General features: G+C 36.1%; 1 protein-coding gene across 1 annotated transcript; it reads left to right on the forward strand.

Annotated features, from left to right (window-relative positions):
* Positions 1-51: 51 nt before the first annotated feature.
* Positions 52-20638, forward strand: LOC109032259 (ATP-dependent RNA helicase DDX42). Its single transcript, XM_019044292.2, has 13 exons — positions 52-302; positions 2475-2692; positions 3915-4056; positions 5347-5450; positions 6392-6494; positions 7634-7931; positions 8808-8947; positions 9248-9476; positions 11043-11311; positions 12126-12369; positions 14993-15126; positions 16465-16695; positions 18698-20638. Exons 2-13 carry the CDS (start codon positions 2484-2486, stop codon positions 18809-18811), a joined length of 2217 nt encoding a protein of 738 aa, XP_018899837.1. The 5' UTR covers positions 52-302; positions 2475-2483; the 3' UTR covers positions 18812-20638.
* Positions 20639-22709: the final 2071 nt, after the last annotated feature.

Genomic DNA, 22709 nt, shown 5'->3' on the forward strand with positions numbered 1-22709 from the left:
GTATTTCGATATTCGTCCAGCTCTACCTACAGTGGCGTGGCGTGCTTTGCAATGCGATGTATCGATTGATTTGCTTGTAGATCCTAAACTTCAACACCTCAAAAATTAACATTCTGTATTATTATATTTCTTTACCCTTATATTAGTGAAGTGTGAAACTATTCTGATGTTAGGCAAGTGATATTTTGTACAACTTATCATCGGAATACTAAATTTGACTGTCCTTGTGTCAAAATGAAAATTTTTGAAGACAACTAAAGGTGTTATTTGGATCCTAACCTCCAAACTTGGATCTTTTAGTGGTTAGTATCAAGTATCCCTTTGAATTTGACTCAATTCTCACCGTATAAACCTGGCAGTTTTGAAAACAGATCTGCGGGGCGATTATTGAAATGATATCGACTCTAAGTCCCCGCTTTGTCGTGTCGCGCCATTGACTGAGTCCCACTCAGTCGATGGCGCGACAGGACAAAGCGGCGACATAGAGTCAATATCATTTCAATAATTGCCCCGCTGAGTACATAAAGGAATAGTTTTCACTCTCGCACTGGTTGTAAGCCTCCAAAATAATCCAAATTTTCCCCTGTGTGTCTTGCTCAACATGCCAATCCTGAGCGATCTTGCACCCAATTACATCAACGAGAATGGTCTTACAATGCTTACATCGCATTTGGAGACCTGAAAAAATGGTTTTTTCCAATGACTAGTGGTACGCCCAATCACGTAACTGCATTCGCTACTTGATGCATTGATGTCATGACTGGTGGAGGCTCTGCCAGTGGGTCTGGTACTACTGTTCGGTCATTGAACAAAACTGATCGATGAATTCTTTGCTACTGTCCTCTTGTGAAATCAAATGATTTAATTTAATGCATTGGCTCCCCATATTTTCATGGAGAGTTTGACAGGATGTAGAGGTTTACGCTCAGGGTTACGCTGGATATCCTGTCCATCATGGCTTTAAGTAAGTCTTAGAAAGATTCTCCAGCTTGGGAGTTGATATCAGAAAAAACTAGTGGAAGTACTGAAGTTTCTGGCGAAATTTTACCTCCAAGGATCTACTTTAATCACAAATCCCCGGCATTTGCAACAATTTAATCGCGTGTGATAATTTGAAGTACCCAAATCCTAACTCATCTGATTAAGAGTTTCCTTGTTGATGCGATGCCTTGCACACACCAAGAAAGATTAGGAGTAATTGAATCAGGGCTGCTTTTCAAGTGAATAGTACATCCAGTGCTCCTAGATCTCCGGCATTTTCGGAAAATCTCTGGCATCTTTTTTGAAAAAGCTCCGGCAAAATGTTTCTTCAGAATCTCCGGCATTTTCAAGAAGTTTCTGGAATTTCGTCTATATTACACCATTTCCAATAAAATCAATGATAAAAATCGTCCGTACCAACCTACGCCATCAAAAAAATCAACGATGTCCGAAATACAAACACCTCCTTTTTTTTCTCTATAATCGATACCAACATTTGATCTGTTACACCATCAATAACCTTTTACAATTAGAAATGATTAAGACAACATAAACATATATTTTCACCGGTATTTCTTTAAAAAGAGGGTGTTTCTTTAGAATCTCCGGCAATATTTTGAAAATCTCCGGCATTTTCAAAAAGTTTCCGGCATTTCGGTGAAGAACTCCGGATTTTTTTCACAGGGTCTCCAGCACTTCATCTGGGAACACTGAGCGCATCCACCCTCTGAAATGAACTGACGTCTTACAGTTTGATGTTACTCAACCATAATTTTCAGCATGACCCATTCTGAGGTCATCCTTTTCTCTCGAATTTCTACTTTAGCACAAATCAGAGGAGGTCAGGAAATGTCCCACCTAGGTTTTGATCATAGTACTGCAGGAAAGAAAAACACCATATTGATGGCTCCAATGGGAAACCATGTGTCTATGAGCTCCTGTCACTCTTTATATTCGTTGAAAATTAGCCAACATGATTTCTTTAAAATGTCCTTTGTCTTTCTTCTCTATCAGTAGAATTAAAGTTCAAGCTACAATGTTGGTTTCTTTCTCTCAGAACAAATAAATATGAGCAGAAATTTTGAAACACCGCAATGGAGATACATGGTTTCGCACTTTGGCGATCAATATGAGTATACTATTTGTGCCCAAAAAATTAAACAATGAAAACAAATATAGACTAGAAATAGAATATATATGAATAGATATATATGATATAGTAGAATATATATGATAATATACTCAATATAGTCTGTAACCAAAAATATAGTCGTCTGAAAGGAGTTGAGATTTGAATGATATTGTCAAATTTTTTTCATCTCTAAAAAGAAAAGTATTTGTAATATTGCTGTCTGACGCAACAGCTGAATAAGTTTTCTTGCCATCTCAGATCAGATTTTTGTGTGCTGTCCATGTCTACTCTCTATTTGTTCATTTGGCAGATGGATTCCATGGAACAGATTTTATAAGTAAATGCCTCTCTTTTTTCTCAGTATACGAAGATGAGTTACAACAAAGGGAGCAGTTCGTCGGGATTTGGATTCAGCGGGTTCAAAATGAATGCGCGAACATCCTCTCGGACTGTTGCCATTCCCCCTCCTCCAACAGCTGCTATCAGCAAACAGGGTTATTCAACCATGTCAGCCATCACAAGTAATGCTCTCTCCACAACCTGGGGAGTTCCTAAAAAGCGTGCCAAAACTGAAGAAGAGTAAGTGAACTAATGTCTCTCATTTATTTTCTAGACTAGCAATAACAGACAGCAGATAAAAAACATAAATAACAAAGTGCAAACATGTAAATGTGTTAATTATACCAGGGTAAGAATTTAAGCACTGAATGATACGTTTCCTCATCAATATTTCAAATAACAAGCGGTAAAAATATTGAGGTCCAAAATCAACTGATAGATCACAAATTATAGTTTTTATTTGTAGTTAACATTTTAATTGGCTAACTCCAATTTCTGCTTCTGAAAAAGTAAAAATCAAGGTGGCTATTCAGAATAAATGTAGTCTCCAACAAATAACTAACCTTGAATTCCGCAAATTTGTCTCCGTACTGTAATACTTCAGAGAATCAATTCTTATCTTTGATTTATTTGAGGTGTATAACACGCCCATTTCAACAATCGGCTCACAGTGAATCACTCGAAGAAGAAATCATGAAAACTAACAAGTTTACTTCATAGATATTTTGAGCTCCGAGGGTTTTGATCACACAATCAAAGTATATTATAAATAAAACTTGTGTTTAAACTCATTCCCGTATTCTTGATTAAAATCAGATGCGCTTTGACACACGGGCCATCATCAGTGATAAGTTGGACTACATATCGACGGTGGAAGTCGGCAATCACATAACTCGGTTTGCGACGTCGCAGACTTCCTGTCATACTTTATTTTTTAAATGGAAAAGTACTCAACGGCAATTCTTTAAAACTGTCATGATTTTTCTTCTCAATGCGAAGAAAATTCTGCAAAAACTTCAAGAAATAATATCAATTTGTTCTCCTTTAAAAAAATGACGTAGAGGCGGAGATTTTCAGACACCGCAAACGAGTTATGTGATTGCCGACTTTCACCATCAATATGTTGATTAGGAGCTACAGTCCGCTCAGTTTAGTAACAACTTATGTACCATTAGTTTCCTTCTGCACACAAGCTTTTTTACGAATGAGCCAGAAATTGTTGTTCCTAATTGCTGAAGGCAATCTAGTTGCAAGTGCTGAATCATCATTTGCAACTCATCAGTGAAGATGGTCAGTGTCCTAGATCGTGTCTAACTTTAACAAAAAATACTTGGGCGAGTTCAAACGCGAAGTGTATAATTGATAATAAGTTTGTTTGCTCTCTAATTGGATCCTTTGTCAATTTAGACGTGATAAAGTAGGGATTGAGTTTTCTTCTTAAGTAATGGAATTTTTTCTGCAGGTACTTTGAGGATGAGGAAGAACAAAGCACTCAAAAGCTAGAATACATCCCTGCTCCTGGGAGTCCATCATATCAAGGAGGGAATCAATCTGATGATGAGGAAGATCCTCTAGATGCATTTATGGCTGGAATAGAGAAACAGGTAAAATTGTCGGGTACTTAAAAGACATTTAAATTTAAAAATGCATCATGCAGAGGTTTCATCTTCTCTTTCAGAAAGGAAGAATGTCGATAAAGGTTGTTCTTGGGCCCACCCTAGCTGACTTTCCTCAACTTTACGATTTTTTGCTCATCGAAGGTCTATATTTTACGGAATGCATTTCAATTTGGTCAGTTTCAGGTCTAATACTGGTCATAACATGGGTCTGAGGCCAATTTCATTCGGCAGAAAATGCAGGCCATGCAAGTTTCTGGTTAAATTCCTAATAATCCGTTCAATGAGCCAAAAATTGTTGAGTTAAAGGAACTCAGGGTGAGGCCAAAACCGGTCCTCATTGATACTTCTCCTTTTTAGCATTATTAAGTACACTCTGCTGATTATTTGGACTTCATGCACTTTCAAGTCCAAATAAAAGAGTGATACCTTCGAGCTCTCTGCCCAATCATACATTTGATTATATCTACGCCAAAGATGTGGTGCCAAATCTGAAGTACAAGGCAAGGCATAACTTTCATGATGATGCTAAAATTATAGGTAGAAGGAGGGTTGAAGATATGTCAATGAACTCAGCATGTACATTATCCTGTAGAACAAAAAATGTCTACAAAGCCAATGGCCCAAATATGCTCCTAAGCTCCTTAAAAGAAACTGCCAAATAAACTATACTGTTCAATATAAGAATTCACAGAAGATTCTGTGTGAAATTTTGCAGCACCAATTTCACAGCAGTTAATGACTTTGTAAATAGCTATTTGTGTTCGCTGCTTGTTGTTTTGGCTACATTATAACACAATAATTTTGGAAGGAGCTAATCGTGTTTGCTGCTTGTTGTTTTGGCTACATTACAATCATTTATTTACAGAGAAGCAAATAGGTATGAGATATAAATAAAGTATTTTCAAAAATCTTCGCCAATCATGAAATTGAAAAAGTACGCAATGAAAAGCCATCATAATGGTTAAACCTGTAAAAAAATTTTGTTCTAAGGTTTCTCCTTGTGAAACAAAAATTTTCAAAATGCTCTCAACTGGGAATTTTAAGCTTTTAAATAGGTAGTGAATAGAGTTGGGCTGGATATCCGGCAGGACTCAGGATATCCGTCTCCTGCCGGATACAAAAAATCGATATCCATATCCGGTGAAGCAAAAAATTCATTTCGTCCCAACTCTAGTAGTAAATAGGTAGTAGGCAGCCCCTATGTTCTGCTTTGCTATGACTGTGTGGGAATAAAAGGTATGATGTCAGATTTTAATTTTCTTGTTCTATTTATAGGTTAAGAAGGAGCAAGGAGTCAAGGTAACCAATAAAGAGAAAGAAAAAGATAAAGGACTTAGATTTGATATTGATGAAGAAGACAATGAAGAATCATACTACAGGTATCACTGAAATTATTTTTAATGCTATGCCTATGGTTTTTTCTTTTACCTGAGTATGTTCATGTACACAGAAAGAAAAAAACCCAATATGTAATAAATTGGGTCTACGGATATGAGAAGGTCATCTTAAAAATCTGTCACGCTAGTCGTAAAATTGTGTTTTGATGGCTGAAGCTTTTCGATCAGCAAAAACTAATCAGAGCTGTCCAAATGCCTAGTTTCTATGTCCAATAATAATGGATATATCGCCCCTGGAAAACCATAGTTTTTGACATCATTCACTGTAGTATTGTATATCATGGTTTTGTCTATCTTGGATTTATCAATTAGTGATGCATACATTTGCTTTAGTTACTTCACCGTAAACTTAACTTAAATTCAGGGAAAACCAGGAAATGTGAGAGGAAAAGTTGTCAAATCGCTTTTATTTGCCTTGTGGAATGGATTTGATGTTCCAAGTTAAAAATTTTGCTTGTCTTGGTTTGGGAGTGGCGATTCTCAACCATCCTGCAAAATCCATCCGTCAAATGTCAGGGAAATTACCAATATTTGTCAGGGAAACGCAGAGAATTTCATTCTCTAAATTCTGTGGCAATCCTGATTAAAATCAGACAATTTTGTGCCCAGATTGCACATTAGACTAGAATTGTGAGTAGCTATCTTTCCAAAGCCTATTTTTTGAACCACGAACATCAAACCGCCAAAACTCAGGTTTGATTCGGCCTTTTCAGATTTCTTTGTCGTGAAACATGCCAAAATTCAGGTTTAACTTGGCATTTTTCTCTTTCTTTGCTGTGAAAAGTTGCTAGAGCTTTTTGTCTTGCTGTGATAACAACAACTAAATTTGGAGTTCATGAGGGCTTTTAATATTTACTATTTAATAACGCATCATAGAATTGGTAACTCTTTTGTGACACTTCTTGTAAATGTCCAATGCTTAGATACATGGAAGAAAATCCTCTTGCCGGTGTAAAGGATGAAGAATCAGACGCAGAAATAGAATATGATGAAGATGGAAACCCAATACCCCCTCCTAAAAAGAAAGTGAGTATCATCCCTCTATTCCAGTCATCAGTGAAACTGCAAGAACGCTTACCTCGTTTTGCTACGCTGCAGATTTTCATTCATACTATCATTCGTTCAATTATTCTTATGGAACAATACTCAACATCATTTCTTAAGACCCTCCCTGATTTTTCTTTTCTGTGTAAAGAAAATTTTGTGACAATCTCAAGCAATATATTTGGTTTGTTTTCCTTTGATAAAATAAAATAGGAGCAGAGATTTTGAAACACTGCAAACAAGGTAAGCTTTTCTGCGATTTTACTGTAGCAGTGTTGATTCCATTTTTGCCATCATGCAGTGGTTTTCTGTTATTTTGGTTCATGAAACCCCCAAATAATCCAAACCATGGTATCTTAACTACATGGTTACATATGTCACGTGTTGTACATTCAGACGAATTTAACCTTGATCAGCCTAATTACATCAGGCATCGCATCATTTTCTCTCATGTGTCATTATTTTGACATTTTTACTAAAAAAATTTTAAGTGTACTACCAACCAGGAGGAATTTATGGAAAGATTCAAGACATCATGTTGAGAACAATATCAGTTGAAGAAATGAAGTATGAAAAAAGAGTAAATCTTTGTGAAGAGATGTGCTCTTTGCTTCACCTACAAGAAAATCCGAAAGAAACAAGACAAAGAATAAAACACATTAGTATTTGCACAATGAGACAAAGCTACATTGTTGATGTTCAGCAAAAGTTGTATGAAAGAAAAGTAATTTTTCTTTACCCACATCCAACTCTCCTCTACAGAGACTCTTGAAAGTGAAGCAGAGCTTCACAGATAAATCTGAAAAGGGCATTAAAAAAGTGTAAAATATTGGTTAAATAATACCTTTTCTCGGAAGGAATAATAGCCAAAAAATTAACTCGCAGATAAAATCAGAAATTAGTAACAAAGGTCTGTGGAAAATCAACTTTAAGAACTGAGATTTACTGTAAGTTCAAGATGAAGCTAAAAATAAAAAATCTAATTGATAGATATGCTCTATTCAGATGTGACAGTGCTATGTTTGAACATCAAAGCAAAGTTTAATCTCAACCTTATTTTCCATTCTTTTAAACTTCTGTTTTGTTTGTTTTTTTTTTTTTTTTTTTTTTTATTTTTACAGGAGATAGATCCCTTACCTCCTATAGATCATTCTACTATTAAGTATGAAGACTTTGAGAAGAATTTCTACCAAGTTCATGAAGAAATTGCAAAACTCACAAGTGAACAAGTGAATGAATTACGGAGGACGTTCAACATAAAAGTCACAGGCCCTTCTCCCCCTTCCCCTGTCTCTTCGTTCGCTCACTTTGGATTTGATGACTCACTCATGAAGCTTATTCGAAAATCAGAATACACTCAACCTACTCCAATCCAAGCTCAGGCTGTTCCCGCAGCTCTAAGTGGACGTGACATCATCGGTAAGATTTGAAGCAATCAATCCTTCCTTCATTGATTCAATTCTCTACAGTAAAAAACATCCAAAATTATGAAAAAAAAGAAGAAGAATTACAGTCAATTTTTTCTGTAACCTAGAAAATGTCTTATTCTTTTCATGGGCTCTTATAAATTAATCTGCAGAGCATTTCAGATTTCGACCTCAAATTCATTTTAAAAAATGCATTAAATAACTTCTAAATGTTGCTCTCTGTTTCTATTTTAATATGCATATAGTATAAAACTGTGTTAATCCTGTAAAGCATGAGGGAGACAAATATACCTATGTTGCAGGCCTTGTAAAAATGTAAAGGATCAAATTTTTTCTCAAAATTCCAAACTATTGTCAATCAGGGTGTCTACAGGTCTGGAATTTCCGGAAAGTCAGGAATTAGCTCTGATTTTTTAAGGGCAGTCCGGAAGTACTGAAAAAGTGTGAAAAATCCGCAGGAAGGTCCGGAATTTTTGTCATTTTTGTCGCAATTTGAGCAAAAATTCAAATTTTTGAATTTCGTTAGTTGGAGGTACTGAAAAAGTACTGCATTTTTCTGTTAAGGAGGTACTAAATTTCTTGGGAATGTACTGAAAAAGTACTTTAAAAGTACTGATTTTCGACCAGCCTGTTTTATTAGACACCCTGGTTAATCATTTTTTAAAGAGAAAAAAGATTGATGCTAATTTGTGGCATCAAACGTGTGTTGGAGGACCCTGCAAAAGGAAGCATTATTTCTCCACAGGGAATTTCCTGTGAGATTTTACCATGAAACGGCTTTTCTTGCACCAAAAACTGTGGAAATCATCTATTTGCTGGCCAAATCTTCCTAAGCTTAATTGCCGCACTCTATCTATTCCCTCAACAGGTATTGCCAAAACTGGAAGTGGTAAAACGGTTGCTTTCTTGTGGCCAATGCTGATACACATCATGGATCAAAAAGAGTTACAACCAGGCGATGGCCCTATCGGTTTGATTTTAGCACCTACCCGAGAGTTGTCTCAACAGGTACTCATAATTGCCGATGATTTTCTAAACAACCCTTATTCCGTTTGTAAGACATTTTAGAGACTTTGAAAAATCCTTTTGAGTTCTTTTAAAGGCATCTTTCAAGCATCAATTTTTAAATACTTTTATTTATTTACATTCATAGTTTTACAGTGGATATCCCGACGAAATAGAATATTTTTTCATCAATAAACATTTTGTTTACTCCATTTCCTGTAGAATAACAGAAGATCAATCAATTTAATCCACCCCTCACCTTTTTTGAATAGACCATTGAATTTCATGTGTTCTGTATTTCAGATTTATGTGGAAGCGAAAAAGTTTGGCAAAGCGTATAATATCAATGTCGTATGTTGCTATGGAGGAGGGTCGAAATGGGAACAGGCCAAAGCTTTGGAAGAAGGTGCAGAAATAGTTGTTGCTACTCCTGGACGAATGATAGATCTAGTCAAAATGAAAGCGACAAACTTAACCAGGGTGACCTACCTAGTTCTAGATGAAGCAGACAGAATGTTTGATATGGGTTTTGGTAAGTCTACTCATTTTATTTATGAAGTAACTTAACTCAATTCCTTGTAGTATATTTTTGTAGGCGTTCCTACTAAGTCAAGAAATCATCCAAAAAAACAGCTAACTGTGATGCGTGTAAACTGCTATTACGGTAGATTCCCACAACAATAGTGCTCCCATTAAGATGTGTGCATATTAAAGTGCATAATCGTGTGTAAATTTACAGTTAAAAAGAGAGAAATAATAAAAGAACTATCTGGAAAGAGAACATGGTCCCAGTTCAGATACTAAAAGTCTTTTTTTATTGTTGATCTTAAAAAGTAACCAGCAGAAAATTGGGGAGAGGGACTGAGGCTAATTTTTGGCATATTTTCAGGACTTATATCAAGTGCTGTTGGGACGACACCTTCAAAAAAAAAGAAGGCAAATTAACAAATGAATGAAGAAAAAAACACTAAGAAGTGGCCCGAAACCTGTATGTAACAAGGTGGAGAAATGGTGCTGGGTCCACACCCTGGTCTAAAATTATGAGGTCTAATTGATGAGGTCTAAAAAGGCCCAAACCGGTATAGATCTCTTGACGTGACTCCAACTTAATATTCCATTGTAAACTGCCTGAGCTGAACACTTTCCCTCCTCAGTTTCGTACTGGTGCGCATTAGAGTTCAAAAAATTATTTTTGACTCTAATTTTAATTTTTGGAACTTCTTGGCTTTGTTTTCCCCACGAAATGGTGTGGACCCAGCACCATTTCTCCACCTTGTTAACAAATGAAGCTCTTCATCTTAATTTCTGTCTTTTCCTTGTTGAGTCTCTATAAAACGAGACGAAGTTTGAAAAATGAATACTTGGCATTCAAAATGGTATGCACTCAGTTAAATTGATTTATTTAAAGGGAAATTCTCCTGGAAACATCTTCGATTTTCTTTAAATATTTCACTCAGTCCATCCATTGTATAAACATATAATAAATCAACGTAGTTACAATTGAACCTTATCATCCAGCGATTTTTGGCGGAGACCAGTGCTGGATACTGGAAATGCCAGCTAATTAATAACCCACCCAATATGTTAGAAATAATAAAAAAATCTGCAGAAACCGATCTTAGGTTCAAAGGAATGTCCTTAAAAATGAGTTAAATTATCTCAGGATGTCCGGCAATGTCCGCACTGGGTAACCAGGGTCTGACTGTACTTGCACTTTGAAATAATGTGGTAGACAGAGGTAGAAAAAGTGTACCAAAAAAGTGTGTCATTTTTAAAATTAGGAATCGAATGACCTATCATGACTGATTACCGCTGCGATCAGCAGAATATTGAAGAAGCTTCTTTGCAGTTTTTCTTAGAGCCTTTTCAGGATCAGCACCAGAAAAATATGTCACTATCTGGTACAGGTAAAGTAAATGATGACATACATGGCACCTCTCCACTCTTGCAAGTGAAAATAACTGAAAAATAAAATCTAAAATTCATTTTGTCACCAAAACTGAGTGGAAAAATCGAATTTTCCCCAAAACCCTCAATTAAAAAATTAGCTCATCTTTTCACTAGTGAATGGTCTTACCTGCTTTTTTTCAATTTTCAGAACCACAAGTGCGATCAATTTGCAATCATGTGCGCCCTGATCGGCAAACAATGTTGTTCTCTGCAACTTTTCGAAAAAGAATCGAGAAACTAGCCAGGGACATTTTAAGTGATCCTGTTAGAATTGTTCAAGGAGAGATCGGTGAAGCTAACACTGATGTAACTCAACTTGTCAATGTTCTACCACAGAATGCAAAATTCAGCTGGCTTCTGAATCAACTAGTATCGTTTCTTTCACAAGGATCTCTTCTCATCTTTGTCACTAAAAAGGTTTGTTACTTCTGAATATCTCAAATAATTTTTAACTAGCCAATGATGAAAGGCCCAAGCAAAATTTTCAAGTCTGCTGGAGAACAAAGTTTGGGACAAAAGGTCAATTTTCACTCTCGATAATGGAAAGATGGAGCAAGGATCCCTCTTCCGCAAGAAACTACAATCGAAAAATGCGTATTTCAGATTGAGATAGTAAAAGTCGAAAAAGTAAGTCAAAGTCAAAGGCAAAACCATAATTTTTTAACGAATCATTAAATTCAGTTGAACTTTTTTTTTTAAACGAAACAATGAAAAAGTAAAATAAAATTCCTTACAGTGTTTATTGATGCAATTTTTCGAGTTTTTAGGGTTTAAAATGTAAACGTTGCTATATTTTAGTATTATGTAATGATCCTAGCAAAGAAAAAAACCTTTTTCCCTCCTTCTCCCGCTCCCTAAATAATGAATTATGAATGTACGCCAAAGAATTGATTAACATATGAAAAAAAATCGATATTCATATCTGGAATTCTCGAGAATTACGTTGTCTTTCTCGAGCAAATCTGAAAAGTGGGAGATAACTTCAGTTTCCCAAGGGGGAATAGGGAATGTGCTTCTGGAAATCAAGGTAAATAAGGGAACGAGTAAAGTAAAGAATTCTGGACACCATGCTTTTGAGGAATAGGTATCAGACGACTAATTCTGTTTTCCAAACCTTAAATTGTGTTATGACCGAAACCGCAAGTTGGCTTTGCTCCAGAAACTCCTATTTTTAATTTTTAGGCAATATTACAGTGGAATAATATTATTTTCATGATTTTTTTCCCTCCAGTTGAACGCAGAAGAACTTCATAACAACTTGAAACTCAAAGAGTTTGATCCTCTTCTCTTGCATGGAGACATGGACCAGACTGAAAGAAATCGCGTCATCAGTGCTTTCAAAAAGGACGATCATAGTATTCTTGTCGCAACCGACGTTGCTGCTCGAGGTTTGGATATACCTCACATCCGCACGGTTGTAAATTATGATGTTGCTAGAGATATCGACACTCATACTCATCGTATTGGACGAACGGGTAAAGCTTTTTGAAATAATTACTTTTTTCTTTTACTGACCTCTCTGCAAGAGTCTCCTCTAGAAGCTCCAAGTAAAGTAGTAAAAGATTCATTACAACAAGATATCAACAAATCCATTCCTTTTTTTTAAAAAAAAAAACCTTTCATTTCATCAAAAGCTCCCTAATTTACCACCTAGTTTTTGTGGAGATGTATTTAATTTTTGACGAAAATTAAAAAGATACTCTTATTAGTGATGAGTTGGACCACATTTTGCAATTGAGGCGTCATCTGGAATAACCACCTATAGCTGAAAACATAGTTTTGAGAAAATTGCATTTAAAGGTTTGATTCTGAGATGTGTCGCTGGGTTTTTGCGGTAGGAAAACTGCATAAGCATTTTTTGTAATTGATGGTATCCCTCAAACGACCCACCATGCAGTTTTTGGTCTTATTTTTGTTTTCACTATAAAATTGACAGTTTATAAAAGATTGTTATCGGTGGTTATTCCATGGAACACCTAATCTCAAGGTAAAATGGCTGAATGGTTTATTTAAAAACACGATTAATGCTTTGTGACTCATCATATGATGCAATGGAAATAAGAAAACAAAGAAAAACTTTCAATTTAGACCGTGAACAATGATAGCAACTTGTAATCACAGACAAAATTCAGAAAAATAGGAACTTAAAAATCAGTCTTCTGAAAACTTGGGAGTATCAGTTTGGAAAACTATCGTCAAGTACACCTGGTGCAGTCACAGTCCTGAAAGCCTGAGACACTGATACAGTGCGTTACCGCGTTGATGAATGGAAGACCCACCGATACGCGTATAGATGATTATTCCGTAGACCCGCCAACCAGTCTGACTTGACTTCACTAAAATTGGATTCTTGAGCTGAGTAATCAAGGGATCAACTTGCTATCACTACCAGTGATACCCAAGGATACAATAGTTCGAAGAGGCCGATCTCCGGAAAAACCACCTATACGCGTATAGGTGGTTATTTCAGCGTATGCCTCAATTAAGAACTACAGTTTGTATCTCAGATTAGAAACAACGTATGTACCATTAGTTTCCCTATGGTTATTAAGTATTTTTATGGATGAAGCAGAAATTGTGGGTCCTCATTACGAAATGCAGTCCAATTATCATGGAGATTTAAGGGTATAGCCAAAATGCATTGCAACACTGGTAAAGTGTACAGTAACTAAGCCACGCCTTTGTGCACAGGCACTAAGTCCCTCAGATTTTGTGTAAATCAACAGACTTCCAATCAAATCATATTTCTCTCTTCTTTTTATCAATTAGAAATCAGAAATCGCAAAGTCGAATTCATTTTAGTTGAAAGCCGTCATTTCACAAATGAATATGTATTTGGACCGAGTTCATCAGAAAGGAGCCAACCCACATTAAGTTGAAACTGAGAAAAAGAGCTTGAAAGTTTATCATGCATAAGGCTCAATGCAGAAAATAAATCACTTTTCACTAACTAGTTTTTTTTTTTTTGTTTCGACTTTCACATTTTGAAAGGAGAAAATAAACTACTATACCTACTAGTGGAACTCAAGAGCATTCTTAACTCAATTTTTTCGAAAATGTGGCTTGGTTCCTTTCTGATAAACTCGGTCCTTTTACAATACACTATTTTAAATTTAAGTAATGATATTATTAATGAACCAGAGTTCAAATTTTTAGTTCTCATAATTGATGTTGTAAAATTTCCATGTGTTGGTAAATCTAAAATGCGTTGGTATCCAATGGGGACAAAATTCCATCCTTTGCTGAAAAATATCTTTATCCTTTTCGGTCTTGCCTATGAAGCGTCATTTTGCATGGATGTAAAAAGTCTTGTGATTTCTGACTCGTGCTCCTGTGGAAACAGACAGCTAGCAACCTTTGTCTTTTAATCACAAATTGTCGCAATTTTGTCAAAAAGCACGCAAATGCCACCACAATGCTATAAGATATACATGAATTGAAGAGCAGTTTTCCATGAAACATGAGTTTTCAATGCTATTGCAAGCTGGCTTTCCTAATTTTTACAACTTTCTAATTTCTTCATGCAATCATGATTGTGTTATCTAGAAGCTCTGCACCCCTGCTGTGGTCCATTTGCAATGTACAATCAAATAGTTAAGCCTGAAAATAGCAGGAAAATTATGCTCGGAAGGTTTAACGATCTTTTGTACATCTAATCAAACATCAATCTATCTCCCATGTATAACTTTTCTGCAATTTGATGACCGAACAATTCTGTTTTTAAAATGGAGACACAGCAGAATGTCCAGTTTTGAGTCAAACTGACACTCTAATTTACAAGAAACGGACATATCTCTGCCAAATAAAGCTATGGACGAGTGGGAAAGATGGGGTTTACCATTCAAAGCTGCATAAGAAACAAACGCGGCTTCGTTGCCACTGACGTCAATGGCGCTCTATAATTCCCATTCATTCTTACGGTCCTCGACTAACGAGCACACCCCTTCTTTCCCACCTGTCTCTGGTTCCGTTTGGTAGAAATAATATGTCCAAATGGCCAAAATTACTTTCTTTTTCAGCCACATTGCCCTCCGTTTTTTCAATGCAAGTTGAAGCGCATTGGCAGTGATTTTAATTTTGTATATCTTCTTAAATTAGGTCGTGCTGGACTCAAAGGAACCGCATATTCTTTAGTAACTGATAAAGACAAAGACTTCGCAGGACATTTAGTCAGGAATCTAGAAGGTGCTAGTCAACCAGTGCCAAAGGCCCTCCTAGATCTTGCTAATCAGGTACTTTTTTAACTACAACAAACATTTCTTTATTACTGTTTCTTAACCACCAAAAACATTGGAGAAAAGTCAATCCATCATTCAGATGTATTTTTGTTTGCTCTTATCTTCTGTAAAAATTTAAAGGGGTTATTTTCACCCTACAGACTAGTTTACTTTGACATAGTTGATGCAGGTTGACCCTCTCTTTGTCATTTTCAGTCTCAATAATGTAACCATTCGGAACATGAGCATTTGCGCCACCATTTTGCGCATGAGTCAGTCGAAGCATATGCTGAAGAAACTAATACACATATAGGCTGCTTTTGTCCCAATCAACTTTTTGGGTTCTTTCTGTCCTTGACCAATTTATTAACAATACGTGGAGCCCCAAACTCAAAAAACCTATTCAAGTCAGGTTTTCGGGAACACTGAATTAAGGAAGTGTTATTTCCGGAGCCTTTCTCAAAGGTGCAGAAGTGACCCAATGAATTAAATAATTTTGAATGATCAAAATTCGATAATAACGAAGATTTGTTGGAAGAATTTGAAGGGGGGGGGGGTGCCCTGGTCCTCCAGCTGGTATTCTGAAAGGTTTTTTTTTTTTATTTCTGTACGTTTTGCATACCTGATGTGTCATTCGAGTAATCTTTTTTTCAATTTTGGTGCTGCCATACATGTTGAATGAAAAAATGATGACCTATGACCTGATTTTTTCAATATTACTGTTCTTGGCGAGAAACCAAAATTAGCGGAAAATAGACCAGATAGCCTTCCAGGGAATGAACAAAGCTACCCAAAAACATCACATGTAGAATTCTTTCAATGTATAAAATAAATTTCAAAAACTCACTTCCTATTTTTTCAATTTGTTTATAGAAGGCAAGTTTTGTACTCTAAATCTCTCTTGCATTAGGGTGTTTAAAAAGAAACCTTTTTTTGAAAACCTTTGCTCCACTCAACATTCCTGGTGTTACTGGACCTCAGTAACATGATTACAGGTCCAGTTTTGGTCCTCATTCACCCTCATCTGATGAGAACTAGGTCGCCATGATTCTAACTTGGGGGCACACTAAGCGGGAACACGCAATTTCAGGGGGCATGAGCTTGTAAGAAAATCCATGCAAATTTCTGGTTTTTGTTTTTCATATTTCTTTTCTCTTGGTCGAGAATATAGTTCATTTAAGCCTCCTTTTTTTGGATGGTCTCATTTTAACGCCTTAAAGTAAAACTGCACAATACATTCTGTCATAGTTGAGTCCATTTTCATGTTAAGTAAATATGCTTAGCTTAATTAGGTCTATTTTCAGCTGCTATGTATTAATTTACTGATTTTCTTTTTTCATGTTATTTTTCCAGAACGCCTGGTTCCGAAAGTCAAGGTTTAAGAGTGGCAAAGGAAAATCAATAAATGTAGGTGGGAAAGGTCTTGGTTTTCGAGAGCGACCTGGTTTAGGCAGCTCCGAAGCCAGTGGTCCTAGCAGCTGTGACTTTAGTGACATAGTCAAATCCATTCCTCCAAGAACAGGCCCCGGCTCTGATAGACTTTCTGCTGTTAAAGCTGCTTTCAAAGCTCAGTATATGAGCCAGGTAATGCCCAAATTTCAAAATTTGTTCGCATATTTCCTCGATGGCAATTCAGATTGGAGCAAGATTTGGAAGTTTCAATTTTTTAAGGATAAAGTGCGTCTTCAAATGCCAATTTCTAAAAGACATGGCTCCTCAGGAAAATATGTAATGCAGGAAAAATATGAAAATACAAATCAGGAAAAGATGAAAACCGCAAAGGCTCACTGTTCATATCTAAAAAATGTTTAGCAACTGGTCAGGGTTGCCAGATGCCACAGACAAGGGATACTCGGAAATGTCTGGAAAAATTGTTGAGTCACATTTACTTGCTCTCTAGAATGGGTTTGACGTTTCAATTAACAAATTTTGCCCAAAATTATTTCAAATTATGTCTTTCACCATCTGGCATATCTTCAATTGTCAGGGAATTTTACTAAAATGTGACCAGGATATCATGAATCAGTCAGGCAAATAAATTCTCTAAATTGTGTGGCAACACACAACTGCACAACAAATTGTAACAACTGGTTGATATAATTTCTACATCAAGAAACAGTCAGGAGTGCAGCACCTTTTTAATATGTCCTTTCGGCCAACTTGGGTTGACTTTGAGTGCGAGCAATATCAAGCAGTCTTACCAATGGGTCAGAAGGACCTTTTTTAAAATCAATTTGCTAAAAGTATAGAGTGAACTAAGCTTCCAGGAATTCCCCCAGATTTTTTTTCAACCCTAAATGGCCAAGAACCCGGTTTTGAAAATGCCAAAAATGAGGCAAATTTGAAAGGATACTTTTGACGGGCGCTGATGATGTAGCCAGTCAGGAGAATCAGTGTTGGCTGACTAATTAAACTCATTTTCAAGTATTGCCGTGCACCGTCAACTCGATTGTCGGCCTCTAATTGTTCTCATTTTGATTAGCATTTCTCTCTATAGAAATGATTTTTTGAACTTCTAAATGAACTTTTTGGTTTTTTCACATAATCTTACCTGAGAATAACGATACTACGGCCCTGTAAAAATTCCATTCCACTGCACTGTTGGACCAAATAAAGCAAAAGGAGCCAATTCATATTTTTGAGAGGAAAATGGACCGCAGTAAGCAAAAATGAACCAAGTCACATTGGGTATTGCCGAATTTAAGTAGGCCATTAATTTTTTACAGGAGATCGTTTGTGCGGCTTCCTTAGAAAATTTTAAGGAGTTTGTTTTGCACTATGCAGAAAATTCACTGAAAGTTGCACAAAAATCCACACAACCGTTTTTATGTAAAAAATTAAATTGCCCAATGAAATGTGGAAATAGCTGATGTGGCTTGGTTCCTTTCAGCTTGAAAGAATTTGAGTTTAGCATAATTAGTCACACATTTTTTCCTGTCAAAATTTCAAAGTTGAGAAAAAATACTGTGTTTGTAAACGTACGATTTAAGCTTGTTCTTTAACTTTGAGTCTTTTGGTGGAATCAGAGACAATATATTTCAGAGTCCCTGCACTAACAATCTAAGTAACGTAATTGGACAATGTAAACATTTGGTTTGGAGTTCAACGTTATTTTTTACCTCATGATTAGCAGCTTGTGAGCCTAAATTTTGCCAAATGACCCTTTCAACCCATTGACCGATTAGTAGCTTTGGCTGAAACATGCAAAAATCAGTAATGTTGAACTGTTCAAAATAATCCTAAAACTCATCCTTCAGGGGTGAAAATTGATTTATCAGGCTTTCATGATCGGTTCTTTGAGGAAAGAAGAAAGAAAATTAGCTACAATGACTTTATACAATACTTTTACAATACACTTTTACAATATTGTATATTTTCAATCAGGAATTTTTCAGGTTATACTATGTTCAACTGCAAAATTATACTATAACGCAGAAATAAATTACCATACAAAATCAGTTTCAGTGGATTACACTACTGAGCTTGGGTGAGAATACCATCCATCTAGAAAAACATCTTTTACAATTTTTCATTAACCTCTCATAAGTTTTGGTGTATAATTAATTATTTATTTTTTACTTTTCAGTTCACAGCCTCAGAAGACCATACGTGGGAACAAACTCTAGAAAATCCGTCCGGAGCTCAGAAACCAGCGGCTCCGGCCAAAAAAAGAGAAAGGAAAAGTCGGTGGGACTCTTAATCCTTCTCGCAGAAAGGGTTGTTTTACCCTCTAACTATCAATTGAGTCTCATGGAGAAGAAATTGTATCAAAGATAGAACTCCTCAGGAGTTGAATGACCGCAGTTGATTCTTGTCAACCTTGCGTAGAATAGATGTTGTTCTGTTGAATTAAGCATCATCGTTTCCATAATTATCAAAAACTCACAATCATTGAAACTTGATCAAACTACATTTCATTAAATATTTGTTCCTATTGTTAGTTTTCAAGTTTCTCCCTTTCAAATCAGTTGGATAAAAGCATTGTTTCTTTCTATTTGAAAGGAATGATTCATTAATTCTCTAAGATACTGGCCTCTACAAGATATTTTTTAAGTTACAAGAAATCAATAGCCATGGAAAGTTTTTTCTGGATACTGACCTCTACGCTATATTTCTATAAATTAGAAGAAATGGATGGTTTCGCTCTGTTTGCCTAAACTAAGATTTTCAGAACTATACGACATCAGAAGAGATTAAAGAAATGGAAGAATATATGATCAAATCAATGGCTAAGGAACACTACCGCCCAACTGCAAACTGACAATTTTATAGGATGGAGGTAAAACCTCGCCATTTTTGTAATTTTGAGGCCAGATTCGCATTTTTTTTTTTTTTTTTTTTTTTTTTTTTTTTTTTTTTTTTTTTTTTTTTTTTTACATTACAACATTATTACAGCTCTCTGATGTAGAATTGGGAAAAACTAAAACCATTAGCTTGCGTATTTTTTACTGTAGAACGCAGCTAAGGCACTAATTTGCTTTTGCCAAAACTGTCTGTCAGGCTGTATTGTTCCTTACCCCTCAAAATAAGTTTGTTACTTTCAAGTTGCAAGTATGAAATTTTTGAATACCCATTCATTTAAGTTGGTGCAGGACCTCAACTGTAGAGCAAATAGACCGCGTCAACGGGGGGGGGGGGGGGGGGAGGCAAGCTATAGCCATTTTCTTGTCATTAAGTAAAGTGCTGTGTCTCAGGGTGTTTTGTTTACTTTATGCAGTTTCAGGATTTCGAGGATGAAAAATTGCCTGTTAGATAGACTTAAATGGCACAGTGTAGAATGATTAAAATGCAAAGATGGTTGACCCAGCACGGTTCGTTTGAACCCAAGTTAAATGAAAAGTCAATACACTCGTGATTTCTCTTCAGAACCTTGAAGTATGATAAAAATGCATTACTTTAAGCGCAAAACCAAAATATTCTGTCGAGCTCTCGGAAAATATGGCCGATTTGAAGGTTTTTAGCCCTGAATCGGCTGATAATTGCTGATTATGGAGCAAATATCCAATAATTATGGCTGTACTCTTTGTTTTTTGAAGTTGCGGGGGCATCTGAGGCAGGAAAAGGCCTTTTTCTTCATTCCCCCCCCGCCCCCCGCTCCCTTCCATAAAGAACCATTTACGCCCATGCATATGCATGCGCCCAAATTGATATGCACGTCGTGCTAGTTTGAGTTGGTGGGTTAGACCCAAAGTAGAATACTGATGACCAAACTCGAAAATTGCACAATCGCTTATTACAACGTTGTAGATTTCCTTCTATTATTTTTTACAGCCGAGAATTTTGCAGAATTTCAATGAAAACTTCAGTCGTTTTTTTTTACAATGACAATAAAAGTCAGTGGAAGTATGTCCCTCAAATCCTTCCTATGGTTTGTCTATAAGTAAAGAAAGTAGAAAAATATACGAGCAGAAACTCTGGAACGTCGCAATAAAGATGCGTTTCATTTTTGAGTTTACCTTTCAATATTCTTCATAATGTATTAAAAATACAGCATTAATTGGAATATTTGAAGAAAAACTAGTCTTTTTCACGAAAATAGAGGGTTAGTTATATTGGAAGCATTTTAATACAAAATATGGCAAAGCGTAAACCATGTTAGAATGGCACAAAAGCAATTAAGCAATCAAGCATAAAATCTACTATGAATAGAAGCATATAAGCAAACAATGAATACAGGACGACATAGCAGCATAAATCATACAAAAATTGCATAAAATCAGTTAGGGATGGAATTATAAAAACAATTAAACATACTAGCACAATTTTAAGTAATGATTAAGATGATTATACCCACAAGATTACAAGTGCAGTGAATTGTACTCACGAACTGCGCGAAGCAATTGAATTAAGTAGTTAGAGTTCGTTTCTGTACTTTGTATGTTAGCCATGTGGCTTTAAAATCTTGATGGACACTCTCAGGGGCTTGCTTGCTATAAAAGCCGAGACCTTGTTGTTCTTTTCACAAAAATCTCCTACATGATAGATATACAGTATGAACTTCGGGTGTAACTGGTAGTTCTAATGCAAGGTAGCTTTCTTTAAAATTTTGAATAGCATTTTTGTAATTTGCATGCAAAGTGGTTGAGAAACAGGCATCCACCACAAGCTTAAAGTTTTGGAGTACCTCTACAAATGGTAAGCATGCAAGCGAGTCGCGCATCAATGAATCTACCTTTTTCAATAAAATACGACAGGAGTTCCCATTGAATTCAGGCGACCCATGGGTCATGTCTCGCTTGACATTACAAAGAGAAGCCCTCTTTAATGCATCTGCTTCGTTGTGTTTTAACATGTGATCATAAACTGTATTAACAACTCCTAATGAGAGGTGCAGCTCTGGGGGTAGTACAATACCCAATATAAGTTTGTCCTCTGTACTGAAAACAGTTGGGTGGATACAATTTTCAAATTTCTTGGCTTCCTTATAATTTTCACCTGATTCAACAAACTTTAAATAATTTTGCATTATGTTGCCAACTGTACGGTGTGGTCCTAATAAATGGAGTGCACTCTTTTCAGCTTCACACCAGGAGCAAGGGAAGCAGCTAGAATGGAACATAATGCCCACGAGGAGATTCGCAAGTTTTGAATCTGTCGCAATGAATGGATCTAAACTATTTATTTCTAATCTAGACCACATCATGGCTACATTTTTAGAGTTCTCTTGCGTGTGTGGCGTAATAGCTAGTATGAATATTTTTTTCACTCCAGAATCTAAAAACTGCTTAGCTAAAACTTCCTGCTCATATGTTTGCCTAACACTTGTAACGTCTACAGAGTTCTTTCCTGGGGATTGAACAGATAAACATACCTTGAGAAAACCCTGACCACCATCTATGCCGATTTTTAACACATGATTAGACATATTTCGCTTATCTTTTATAAACTGTATAAAAGTATCGACATCGTTACAAAAAACTAAGGGCTTTTTCTCAATTGTTCTGACTTGCTTTTTAATATTTGCAAATTGTACGGTTTCAACTAGGTACAAAATATGGATCAACTTCGTGAGTAAGGAGCTCCAGTTCTTTCTTTAAGTTAGGATTAATAATTTTCCTATTTTTCGTGGCAACTCTAATTACGCGTGCTACTCCTAAAGTCATATTTAAATTTAGATTAAAGGATCCTTGTATGTTTTTAAAAACCTCTAAGTTAAACAAGAATTTGTTTACGTGTTTAGGATTAATGCTATTTTTTAGACATACTTTCAAAGGTTTTTTCCCAATAACTGGGACAGAGAGGTAACAGAAGAATTATCAGTTTTGCCTGCTGACGATTATTTCTTATCAATAACATGTTTCAACATTGATGAAGTGACTCGTTCTTGACTCTGCAGATTGCATTCTTTTCCCATAGCTGAACATAAATTTTTTATGAGCGACGCTTTATTACAATTAGAATTGATACCAGGATGAACTATACTGTAACACTTGGAGCATGAATTTCTAGATTTCGCTTTCTTCTTTCCTTGGCGTTTTGTGGTGAGTCCCACTTTAGATTTACGGGTGAAAATATCGCATGCCGGCAGGAACACTTTAGGTACCACCTTTGCGTTTAACAAAATTGGCGTGTACTGGGAGGCTCACCAGGTTACATAG

Source organism: Bemisia tabaci, chromosome 5 (genome assembly GCF_918797505.1).
Source record: "Bemisia tabaci chromosome 5, PGI_BMITA_v3".
Lineage (NCBI taxonomy): Eukaryota > Metazoa > Arthropoda > Insecta > Hemiptera > Aleyrodidae > Bemisia > Bemisia tabaci.